The sequence below is a fragment of the Parasteatoda tepidariorum genome, chromosome X2 (genome assembly GCF_043381705.1).
Source record: "Parasteatoda tepidariorum isolate YZ-2023 chromosome X2, CAS_Ptep_4.0, whole genome shotgun sequence".
Classification (NCBI taxonomy): Eukaryota; Metazoa; Arthropoda; class Arachnida; order Araneae; family Theridiidae; genus Parasteatoda; species Parasteatoda tepidariorum.
Window position 1 is genome coordinate 3,580,155 of NC_092215.1, and position 13,763 is coordinate 3,593,917.

Consider the following 13,763-nt stretch of genomic DNA (forward strand, 5'->3'; position numbering starts at 1 on the left):
AATCATTTAAACATAAAATTAAGTCTATATGAATTGCTAAAATTTAGATACTAAAGATATTGTCTAACTTTCTTTAGCTGTTATTGTCATATGAAATATGGATTTTTATTTTTAGGGAAACATTTCAAAAACACTAATAAACATCTTAATTTATATAAAAATGGTAAAGCTCGTTCTTTAATTATTTACCTCACAAATGTTATATACACTCTACTCTGTATGATATATACAATGATTAGCAAATAAATATCCTGTTTACAGGTCAACTTTTATTTCCCTTTTCACAACACATTATCACATTCAAATCGTGATATATTTATATATACACACAATGAATATTTTTACAAAAATGAAAACTTTAATGATATAAAATGAGTTTAAAAATATCCTAAATAAACCTTTTTTTGAACTTTTAAAGCTTCCTTTGAATAAAGGAAATTCATTGCACACAGGGGAAAAAAACAAAGCTGTTCTCATAACCTTAAATAACAATACCAAATAACTCTTTACAAATTTTTACTCTCATACACTGATAGATATAATTAACGTTTAAAAAACTCCCATTATGCATAACGATACATTTTACAATCATGATATTATCTATAAATTGCACAAGACAATGAATAAAGTTTTGAACGAATTAAAAGAATATTTTAAAGTTCATTTTCTATTTACGCGTCCGTTATTTTTTAAAATTATAATTTGATATGTCATGAACCTAAACTTTATTTTTAGGACAATATTTTATTTTAATTAAATCTTGGATAAATTACCTATTAATTTTAATAAAATATTAATGCAATAAATAAAATAAATATCAAAAAGTATTTGATTGACTTTAAAAAAATTTTTTTTTACAAATGCAACAAATATGCTCCCTTCTCGTAAATATTTTAAATATTAATTATAATGGTGTATCATTACATTTAATTTCTATGTGCAATTAGTAACTTACCAATATATTAAAATATTCGTAAAATTTTAACAAACCTATTGGTTAAAAATCTTGGATGTTTTTTCAAATAAACTGACTCTGAATCTAAATAATTCAAAGCACCATAAAAACCGAAAGAAATTGTATGTAAATTATGAGGAAATATAGAAATTGTTATTTTTAAATAGCTTTATACTCGTTCAAAACTTTAGCATATAGAAAACAAAAGACAATTGCATATTGCCCAATGTGATGAAATTTCTTTGTGTGTTCAAAGGAAATTAAACAAAATGATTAGTTAAAAATATAAGCGGAAAATTATAATAATAATGATTATAAATTAGAAGAAATTACTATCAAGTCTCTCATAAAAATATTTACGATTAAGTATTAATGATATAATAGATCAAATGATACGTAAATTCTACTCACAACTGTAAATTAATCTCATTCAAATATCCATTTAAAGTATGCTCCAGTCATACAATATTTTTTTTTAATTTGGTCCATACAAATAATTTTCTGCACTTGCATTGGTTAAAAATATATGAATAATACTATGTTATATTCAAATGCCAACGAAGCACAACCTGCAGTGAGTGACATTTCTTTTTTTCTTTTTTTTATAACAAGAAACAAATAAAAATTGTCAAATATTAAATAAAAATTTTAATCTGAATAAATTAAAACATCAAATTTAATTTGATGTTTCACAATGAGATGAAATTTTACAATTATTTTTTTTAAACACATATTGCTTACAGAAATCGATACACGTGTTAAATTGTAATTATTTTGTGCAATAGTAGATATCAATAAATCTAAATTATTTTACTTACCTAATTTTCAAATTTTGGTTAGGCTCCTTTTTCTATCTTAGCTTAGCACATTTCTGAAAACTTATTTAAAGAATACTTATTTGAATTTCCATAATTATAGCCTAAAACTTTGTCTTCCTTCATAGACATAGGCTTCTTTTATATGAATACAACTATAGATCATCTATTTTACTTAAAATTTACAACAGTAAGAACATTGCATTAAAATACATTTCTTCAACTTGTTATCAATATCATATAAAACTATTTTAAAAGCATCATAAATTTCTCTAATGCATACAAATATACTCAATTTCTAGTTTGTTATATAATTTACTTATTTTTCGTCTTATTGATGCTAATTTAAACATGCAGATAAATTATACATAGGCGAAATAAATTTCAACTTGATTATTATTCTTTCAGTAAAATATGTAATAAATTTTAAATTGTTACTTGAATAAAAATTAAAAAAATTTACATGACTTCCAGATTTACCAACAACATACAGATATAAGAGCGAAACAATAAGCTCTTAAACTTAAAACAACGACAAATAAATTGTACAGCTTTATTCCATATAATCTTTCCAAAAAGCTGTCTAAATTTGTATAAAAATGATCTGATTATTCCAAATCAAAATTTTCTAAAATCAAGTTATTAGATCCAGTCAAATGTAGTTATCATGAATTTGGTGTCAAGCAATGGCACTATAAAAATATAATATACGAGCTATTTTCACTAAAAATACAAATGTGATGTTATGAGTAATATTTCATTATTTGCACACAAGACCAGCGTTAGTACTTTTATGCTGCCAGTACAGTCAAAGCTGTGGAGTTGATAATTAAAATGTTCGAATCCGAAATTCAAAGATTTATATTCAATTAAACTTTTCACCAAATCGTAGGAAACTATTAAACCATTTGGGCTTAGAGTCTATTAATGCCAAAAATATTACAATGATTTAAAAAGTACCTTCATAGAATAAATAGATATTTGCATTTGTTATCTGACACTTAATCTTATAAAAGATACTGTGTGAGGACTTGATATCTTGATATAAATATTTACTACATTACAAATAAAACCTCGCAGACAAAGCTTAGACATCAGGCAAACTTACGGCAAACGATGTATCTTCATTTTTATTTGATTGAAATAGAAATGTTGACTAAGTAATTCTTTTTTAAACTTCGTAGAACTTTTTATTTACAGTACTATAAATCTTGATTTTTTTTTCCATCTTAATAATCAGCTCAACCTTCACTTTTAAAATGTTAGGGAAAGTATATAAAAGCCTGCGCAAATAAACCTTGTTACAGTGATGATCATAAAATCTAATATAAACCTTGAGAAGTTGAATTTATCTTTGATTTGAGAATACTCTCTACTCTTGATTTGCGAATGATGATCCATCCTCGATTTCAAAAAGTTTTTTTAGTATTGATTTGTAATACTAGATTAAATCTCAATATAAAAGGTTATTTATGCAAGTATAATGCAAACCTCTTAACGCGTTAACTAGTATAATTAAATTTAACTTTATTTAAAGTTTGCATGATTTATTGACTAATCATTTATAAACCTTACTGGACTTAGTGATCATGGTTGTTGCTGACAAACCTGACTACGTGATCTGAAAATTATCTTGCTAGTTTAAATAAATGCTAAAAATGATTTTTCAATTTAAAAGTAGAAATTGTCCGTTAAAAAAGTTCACCAGGCAAAAGTAAGTTTAATGAAAAATGTTTCCTTCTTTAAAAAAAATATATATATGAATAAATAAAATAAAGGTAGCAAATATTTTTTATTGCTACAATTTTCAGAAACAAGATAGTACTGCATTAACATTTTGAATATTAATATTTGGCTCTGTAACTCAAAGATACAATGCTTTTTTAAAGCTAAAGTGGTAGTTAACAAAATCAAATATCCACTTGGTATAAAGAAATGTGTACTTTTTTCGTGTTTTATACGGACCAGTTTTTTTATCTGGACATTAAAAAGCTAAAATTATTACTATACAAATGTTAATTCAAATTTATATACATATATTTCTTATGTACGATTACAATTGAATTTACCTAATTTAAAATTAGATGTTACATTATAACAAGACTAATTTTGTGATAAGTTAATTTTTAATCAATTAATTTAACAAAAAATTTTTTAATAAATTCAATTAAATAAATTTTTAAGTTATAATTAAAGTAATTATCGTGATATTCATTTAAGTATTATTTTTTCAGTTTAAATAAATTTTTCTAAGTAATTTAAAAAATTTTCTTATAAAATTCTAATTCCCCTAAATTTTCTTTTAAAATTCTGAATAATTCTCAAGTTTTTCTAGAAAAAAAATTGACAATGATTTTAAATTTTTACAATGAAAAGAATTCAAAAACAATTTTAATTTTTCTCTAAAAAGAAATTCCAACTACTTTTATGATTTTCAACTTTTTCAAAAAAGATTTAAAAAAATCTAAAAAATTTTAAATATTTTCTAAAATATATATTAAATAAATATATATCTTTAAATATTTTATCAAATCAAACACTTTTTTTTGTTTCATTTAAACTGAAGGACCTAATTTATAGTCAAACAAACTCTAAGTGGAACTAATTTTTCAAACTACAACTCCTGAAAAATCATCAACTCCACAGCCCTGATTACGGCTAGAACATGCCTATTATAGCCTTTGAAAAATGTGTGAATTAGATATATATTTTACGTTCTCTATTCAAACAACTATAGATCATATCCTAAGAATGCGATTATTTTTCTGGACATTGAGAACAATAAATAAAACTTTTCACACAAAACCCTTACATTCGGACACTATGATACTATATACATAAATTTAAAGTCAACATATCACTTGTATATTACACAAATATTGTGATTTTTTTTTATTAATATTTAAAGACTTTTTACAGAAATTAGCGCAGAAAAATTATACCATTACTAGAAGACTTCGTTGTCATTCATTGCAGCATAAAATATGCATAGCATTGTTTTCAATATTATAAATACTTGATACAAAAAAAATTCAAACTGTCTTATTATTTTAAATTAATTTTTATTTTTGAATGCATACTTTGATAATTTTAATCAAATTACGCATTTTTATAATTAAAAAAATTACCAAAAATAATTGAAAAAATTTAATGTAATTTTATTCTTCACCCTTTATTAAAAAGCACGATATTCAATGCTCTTTGCGTTGAAAACTCGCAGTCCAGAATGGAAAGGAAAGGAAAGAAGTCCGCAAGGAAAAAATAAAAACCTGTAACTGAAAGGAAAACATTTGAAAATTTTAATGTGTTCTTAAGTAATAAAAAAACAATAGTTAAAGTTTTGTATTGAATTTCAAAATAAAATTTTAAATTTAATTTGTAATTACTGAAAGCAGTTCTGGTAGTTCATTAAGAAAATTACCACCAGTTATTAAGAAAAATTTTATCTGCAAGGTGTACGAAGAAAAGTTCAGAAAGTTAATTTAATAAAAATATGTTGCACTTTTTAAGCAAACTTTTTCAGCCAAAATGTAACTTTATGCACGAGTGATTTTTAATTTATAAAGACAAGGTAATATCTGGAGTAATTCAAATCCTAAAATAAATACTAGAAGCAAAAATGACAAGAACAAATCACAATATACATATTATATGAATGTATATAATAGTTTCATAAATTAATTTGAATAAAATAGTCGCATTTGTTCTATAATTCCTTCAATTGAATTTATTTCAAAGAATTAGTTTTTAAACATATCGCTAAATTTTAAAATGTTTCTTTTCACCTGAAATCCAAGCAAAAAAATCGTCACCATAAGGAAAATTAAGATATTTTATTAAAAAGACAAGCAGAATGCCCCCCCCCCTAACATTTGAGGTTTCTACGAAATATTTTTCCAGTGGCAATGAAAAAAAAGCAGAAATTAAAAAAGAAAAATACAAATTTTGTTAGAATACAAGATATGAACATATATCATTCACAGGGTTATTTGTAGCCTCGAAAAGTGAGATAATTTTGTATATTTGTAGCTCGTTTTACAACTGCAACAATTCTTTTTCAGCATTCTAATTCATACCTCACACTTTTAATTAGTCTTAGTAGCCAAGGTTCTTCATTTCTCCAGAGAACAAGATAGATATAAATTGATTAAAGCAAAAAAATAACGTGAATAAATCACAAATAAGAGCACATAAAAGGACATACTATAGTTTCAGTTCTGTAAACAAGAACCTTTTTCAGTGTCTAAACACCAAACGATCATCACTGAGAAGGTTCTAGGTTATGGTACTGAAACTATAGCATGTCAATTTACGTACTTTCATTTGGGCTATATTCACATTACTTTTTAATTTAGTCGTCTATTTAGCACTAAGTATACCTTATCCTTTCTTAAATAGATATGAAATTTTTAGTGCCAATTTTTTCCCTTTTTCAGGAAGCAAAAAGCCTTGCAATTTAAATATCTATCATTTAGATATCTATTTAAGTTATTCACAAGTAATGGTTCTTTGAATACTAATAGATTAAATACTACCTTCAATGCCAGTAGGAAAAATATTTTCTGAAAATTCCACTGCATTTGGAGAGTGCAAATAGAGTGTTAGATAACTTTTTTTTTTTGGCCAATTTTTTTAATCTAAACTTCGATGCTCAGATAAACTTTTCTTGCAATATTACAATAATAAAGAAGTATTTTAAGGACTAATTGTGAAAAAAGCTATAATTTTAAAAGCAAACTAAATGAGAAAAATGTTATCAAGCTTCTGAGTAAGTGCAATGAATAATACCACATTTTACCTACCACTCCAAATATAAAAAATAAAAAAAATTTATTAAAAAGAATTTCAAAACCAAATTGTGCGCTTCTTTTTTTAAAGTATATGATAGTCACGATTAAATTATGCCACTTTATGCTTCGCAATATCTTTAATTTTTATATTATCACTTTACATTTTTTTTTCAAGCATGATTTCTAAATTTCGCCAACGAAAAACTTGAGATATTACCTTGTCAGATAAAAAATCACTTCACTTTTTCCAATACATTTAGTTAAACATTTTCGAATCTACTTTAATTTTTATACGCTAATTTTAGAAGCAGTGTTATGCTGCTGGCTGTTGCTATTGTTATTAGTCGTATTTGTATTATTTTGGTTGTTTTCTGCATTCCTTTGACTCGTTTTCTTACTTTTCATTCTCCTATTTTGAAACCAGATTTTGACTTGACGTTCAGTAAGATTCAAGTTCCTCGCTAATTCCCACCTTTTTTGCTTTGAAACATAAGCATTAAAGAGGAACTCTTTCTCTAACTCTAAAGTCTGAAACTTGGAATATGGTTTACGTTTTTTACGCACTGTTACAGTTCCTGTCCATTCCAAAGGATTTGTTGTGGTCATCGGATCCCCTCCTAAAAAGGAATGATAAACAAATAAGAATATGAATTTGAAATGACAATTCAGAAATTAATCTTTAAATAATTCTCATGTATTAAAATGATAGTCATATTTTATAGTAACCCATTGATATATAAACGCAAAAAAATTCCTAAATTCTAATGAATAAATAAATTTTAAAATATTCAGGCCTACCAACTACTACGTTTTTCGCAAAATATTTTATAAACTGGTAGACATCTAATTACCGAAGCTTTCAGAAATTTCTTTAATTTTGCCAGCATTTTTAAAAGCTTCAACATATGAACTTTTAAATCATTTGCATGCAGTGGTGTGGAAAAAAATAATACAGTAAGACACAGACTTAGCTACCACTAGAATAAATTTAACAAAAAATGTAAAAAGTTGGCAGCTCTGAATATTTATTATATCTATATTTCAAATAAAAGTTCAGTTTCTTAATAAAGTTTTAAAAAACTAAAGAAAAAGTCTTTTTGGCAGATTTTTTCAAACAGATTTGAGGTCAAACACTACACTGTAAAAACAATGGTGTGTTATCTCTCTCAATTTTGATGCTAAGTAACCCAAAATATTGTTTGAAAGAACACTTTATTTTAAGTTACACCAAATCGAGAGTAAATGTATGCGTAAAAGGATGAAATTAAGTCTTAATACCATTAATGTTAGATGTTTACAACAAGATCACGCGCATTCACACCATTCACAAATTATTTTTGCTTCCAAACACGCTAAGTTTGGCGTACTTTAAATATCGGCAGTCGATATATAATCGAATATGGAATAGCGCTTGTTGTTGTCTTGCTACTGCTACACATCTACGGGAATAAACGCTTCCCGTTACACGATGTATGTTTTCAGTTGTGTAAGAAGGATAACTATATTATAACTTTTAAATAACTGAAAATTGCGTTAAATAGTTTTATAATATTCCATTTCCAACCACTTCTGCTTTGTTAAGCTTAATTCCCCTTAATATTCTCTCTGTGTTACGCATATGATTGATTTACAAACTAATTATAGTTTATGAATCAGAGTAGGTGCGTTTCCTAAACTTACTGTTCTTACGTTAAATTGTATATAAACAATAAATTTACTGAGACTGACATGAATAACGTATCTTTTTATAAGTGATAGGGAAAACCAAAAAGATGACCCCGACTTTACAGCAAAAGAGCTTCCTTCGGGAACTATCTTTGGTTCTTTTGTACAGCATAAAACCAACAACTAAAAGTTATCTACGTCGTTTCACTACACAACTTTGGTATAAAGTCATCATTTTTGTTGTTGAGATACACTTTTACAGTGTTCTATTTATAAACTTAGATTTCCTTAACTTACATAGGATTAAATTACGACTTAACTTATTAGTGACAAAAAATTTATATTAAAGCATTAACATTTAGAGGTTAGATTTTTGAACCAATACATTTTGTTTGAAAAACAACATGATCATAAATGCATTAAATTATCTGTCTTATGATTGGTGCCACTTTTTGAAGCATTTTAGAACCCATGAGAACTCTATTAAACTGTTCTTAGACTGTTTTTCTCTTTTGTCATATGAAGTAACGTAACAGTTATTCATAGTTTTGTCCATTTCGAGTAAGCGTCTTCAATGCTGATATGAAAAACTCATTCTTAGACTGTTTTTCAAAGTCTCTTTTATCATATGAAGTAACGTAACAGTTATTCATAACTGCTGGGCTAAGTTTTGTCCATTTCGAGTAAGCATCTTCAATGCTGATATGAAAAACTCAATATGAATAAAAACCATTTTTTAAAATAAAATTAGTTTGCGAATTAGTTAGTGTTCTTTTTTAATATTTTAAAAGTTACTGCGTTGCAGACCTGCCAACATCTCCATCTTTCAGCCTGAGCTTCAAGTATTTAAACTGGTAGATAAATATATAGTATATATTGTAGTAAAATTAAAGTAACTTTGACCACCACGACATTTAAATAATTCATAGATATACACTGCAGAGAATGTTCTTGTATCTGAACATCACAGCTACCACACAGACTGCTACCTTAAAGTTCTACCACAAATTTAAACGAAACATGATTGATGGCTCAAATTTCAAGACAAGACTACATTGTATCTGAACACCAAAAACGGTGCATCTACTTTACACCAAAGTGGTTCCTCTACACAAAAACCCAATGATAGTTTCTGGCCCAAATGTTTCTTTACACTGCTTGGGGTTAAATAGCCTCCATTAACCCCCATGTACGTTATTTAGAAACACTAATACTTATAATTGCTGTAAGATAAAAACTCATAAGAATCAGTGAAGTTATATTTAAAAGACAATATAAAGTAAGAATCCACACAGTAATTTAGGTTGAATACACATACTAATTCTCATAATAAATTATTGAATAATGAATTATGTTCATGAGCTCTGTTACAGTGTTGATCCATTTGCCCGGGTTGCTCACCACACTAGTCTTAATCATACTACATATTCCTTGAGGATGACCCCTTGGGGTGTGAAATTTTTGATTTTCGCTCTATATTTTATAAAGTGGCAGACAATTAACAACTAAAGATATCAGATTTTTTATTATTTCACCAACATTTTAAAAGCATTTTCATTCAAAGTAACATTTTTTTAGGCAACAACAAAAAATGAAGAAAAGAAAATTGTAGAATATATCATGCTATTTATTTATTTGTTTGGAATTTATTTATTTGAGAAAGAAAGAAAGAAATCTCCTCTTGACTACTAGGAATTATCAACATTTATAACACATACTTTCCTCATATGAAGCACCAATAAAACACACTTTGGCAACGACTAACTTATATTTTCGTGTTTTTTCTCTTCATGAAACGCAAATGCGGGTAAGTTCCATCGTAAACTCTCCACGAAGACTAATTTGACCCAATACTTGGTCTAGGAGTTCCTTTGTCATCTGGGTTAGGTTCAAAATTACAAAGCTATGGTAAAATTACAAAGTATAGATAATCATAAATTCAGAATTTGTTCGACTGTTATACATAAAAAATTTTTACCTGTTATATATAAAAAAAATTTAAAAAAATTCAGGGTCCCTAAATTAAATAGAAAGAGTTAAGATTATATATTTACGTTATCTTCATATTTTTCAACTTTTAAAGTGCTTAGTAAAAAATCAAGTACGTTAAGAGATAAAAGCCATCGCAATTTAAGTGGTTTATATTATTGATAAAATTAAATGAGGAAATTATAAATTTTTGCTATATGGAATAAAGCTTCCACAACTTGAAATTAATAAAAAAGAGAGGCATATTCTATTTTTAAATGGCTCTTGAAAACCATATAATTTTAGTCTAAACCATATCCTAAAAATTCACTTCTACCGATTTAATACCAGCACAGATTCTTTCTGGACAGTCAATACTTTTTAGTAATTACAATACTATGCTATTTTATTGCTTCTAAATTTTAGGGGAAGAAAAGAGAAGAAGTTCTAACTTATTATGAGCTAAATTCAATATCCAAATTCCATAGAATAGAGTAAGGACTCGTGTCCCACATTCTTTAAAAAGTATTTTATTTAATAATCGTCGTTGAACAGCCAACCTAATTTTGGGTTTACGACTACTAATGTTCAACTTCGTAGCCTTGTAATTTTAAACCGAATCCAGAAGACAAGTTAACTCAGGGATTGAGTATTGGGAGAAATTTTGTCTTCGTGGATTGCTTCTTGATGGAGCTAACCCGCATTTGCGTATCATGGAGAGGAAGACCACGCAAGGGGACTCTAACCCATGATCCGTCTACCACTGAGGATATTTCACGTCAGCACTGTGGTCGGTACAAGCCGGATACGGAATTCGTACCGACTGGGATTCGAACCCGCCTCTTTGGAAGGCAAATGCTCTACCCCTTGAGCCATCGCGGCTCAATAAATTTGATTTGAAGTTATTTTACCCATCATTGTAAATAAATAATAAAAACTTTTATTCAAAACTCCACTTAATGGAAACGCGCATTCACTGGAGAGCCCTATAAAGAGTTTGCAAAATTAACAAAATTTTGCAATTAAGCAGTTAGCAATGTTGCAAGTTATGTTTTACCATTTTCAGAAAACGAAATAGTTGGCATTTCTGCGTTATTTCTAACCTTTAAAACATAAGCAATAAAAACAAGATTTTACATTATTTTCTTGAAATATTGATTAAATTTAAAGTATACTTTATGTATGATCAAATTTCTGAAAAATTTTAATAAATTGCTGGGGAAATAAATCGCAAAACTTGTGGATAATTACGTTCACTCTTATAAAGTGTCACCACGAAATTATTGCAATAAAGGTGGACTTCATATGATGCTTGAAATTTTTCATATATAAAGGGGGGGAAATTACTTAATATGAAGAATACTAAACTAAAATTAACTTAGAATTTGTTTTTGTTTTTTACATAGCGCAGCAAGTTGGTCTCGTTTTCAAAGGCTTAACCCTTGTACTCAGAATTTTTATGAAGCATATTTACAGTCTTCTCCAATAATTCTGTATTAATTTATGTCTAAATAAGGGGAAAATATAATATTTAGCATTTTAATCATTTATGGTTACGAAATTCAGCAAGAAACACCGGTGTCTCCGTTAAAGGTAAAATCTTCAAACGTGACAAATAATAATTTTTCAAATTTGCACTTCTTCTGCAAAGAAACAGTTATTCGTTATTGAATTTTCTTAAATTTACAAAATCAATTATTGATTAATTTTTGAATATAAATGAAGAAATACTTTTTTTTTATTTCATAATGTAGTACAAATGTAGTTCCGATATTTTGAAATATTTTTGAGCAACTATTAGGTTATTTTTTCAAATTAAAAAATGCCAACATATATTTTTGATTTCAATTAGACTTTCAGAAAAAAAAAATCTCTAAAACGGCGGCCATCCCATTTGCACCTAAGGGTTAACGAAATACGATTTGCCACATTCTTCTTCTTTTTCTTTACTCAACTTCTTCATAACTTTGCAACAATTTAATTTCAAAAAATATTTAAATTATATTCCATATTTAAACTGATATAAATTGTCATTTTTTTTATATATTTTCTACAAAATGAATAAATAAATTATATCTAGGAAATTCTTATTTCCGTCAAAATATTTCCCTCCTGAGACAATCATTATTTATTTTAAATTGTTATGAATTTATTCCCTTGAAGGAGCAATTCCATTTCTAATAGGCAATCTATACCCCTCTTCTCGTCTTTTCCTTCACCCTAAAAGAAATTATTTATGACATACGAATTGAAAGCTCTTATTAAATTAAAAGAAATTATTTTTTTATCGTTCTTGAATGTATTTAATTACTCAATCACTCTTGTATGTATTCAATTTTTCAATTACAGCTTCGAAAACCAATAGATTTAATTTCATCTATCCTGATAGATTACACTGGGGTACAAATTTTTTGTTGCATTTATATAAATACATGATCTTACCTAATTCGGGATTTCAAATCCCTGCATGTATTTTCATTGTATGTATTCCATATTACTTCTTCGGAAACCGATAGATTTAAATTCATCTATCCTGATAGAATACACAGGGGAACAAATTTTTTGTTGCATTTATATAAATGCATGATCTTACCTAATTCGGGATTTCAAATCATTGCATGTATTTTCATGGTATGCATTCCACATTACTTCTTCGGAAACCGATAGATTTAAATTCATCTATCCTGATAGATTACACTGGGGAACAAATTTTTTGTTGCATTTATATAAATACATGATTTTACCTAATTCGGGATTTCAAATCATTGCATGTATTTTCATTGTATGCATTCCATATTACTTCTTCGGAAACCGATAGATTTAAATTCATCTATCCTGATAGATTACACTGGGAACAAATTTTTTGTTGCATTTATACAAATGCATGATCTTACCTAATTCGGGATTTCAAATCATTGCATGTATTTTCATTGTATGTATTCCATATTACTTCTTCGGAAACCGATAGATTTAAATTCATCTATCCTGATAGATTACACTGGGGAACAAATTTTTTGTTGCATTTATAAAAATACATGATCTTACCTAATTCGGGATTTCAAATCATTGCATGTATTTTCATTGTATGTATTCTATATTACTTCTTCGAAAACCGATAGATTTAATTTTATCTATCCTGATAGATTACACTGGGAAACAAATTGCATTTATACAAATACTTGATCTCGTTTAATTCGAGTGTGGTATTTCAAATCTGAAATTCATTTTGTTTCTAATGCTTTTTTTAAATGACATTTTTAGTCGAAATGTCCCAGTTTAAAAAAGTTGTAAATATCAGGGGGTTTCGTAAATGTTGAGATAAATTTCAAGAACACATCATCAGGATTGAAATTACATAGGATTGGAAATGGCTCGAAGCTCTTTCTTATTATGACCTGTTCAGAAGCACACAAATTAACAGTTCGTAATAGGGAAAAGAAGGATATAAAGGTATTCACGAATATAAAAAAAATATAGTTTCAAGCATTCACGGATATAAAAGCGGTGATGCGCTTTTTCTCCCTTTATTTTAAATTCTGAATTTACATAAGAACATTTTTTTTAATTTTA

The 13,763-nt window shown here is 27.0% G+C and overlaps 1 protein-coding gene across 1 annotated transcript in view; it reads right to left on the minus strand.

Annotated features, from left to right (window-relative positions):
- Positions 1-249: 249 nt before the first annotated feature.
- LOC107457039 (homeobox protein Hox-A9b) overlaps positions 250-13,763 on the minus strand; it is a 31,135-nt gene continuing 17,621 nt past the window's right edge. Inside the window, exon 3 of the mRNA XM_016075076.3 lies at positions 250-7,177. Within this exon, the coding sequence (XP_015930562.1) occupies positions 6,849-7,177 (329 nt within the window). The 3' untranslated portion in view covers positions 250-6,848. The remainder of the gene's footprint in view (positions 7,178-13,763) is intronic.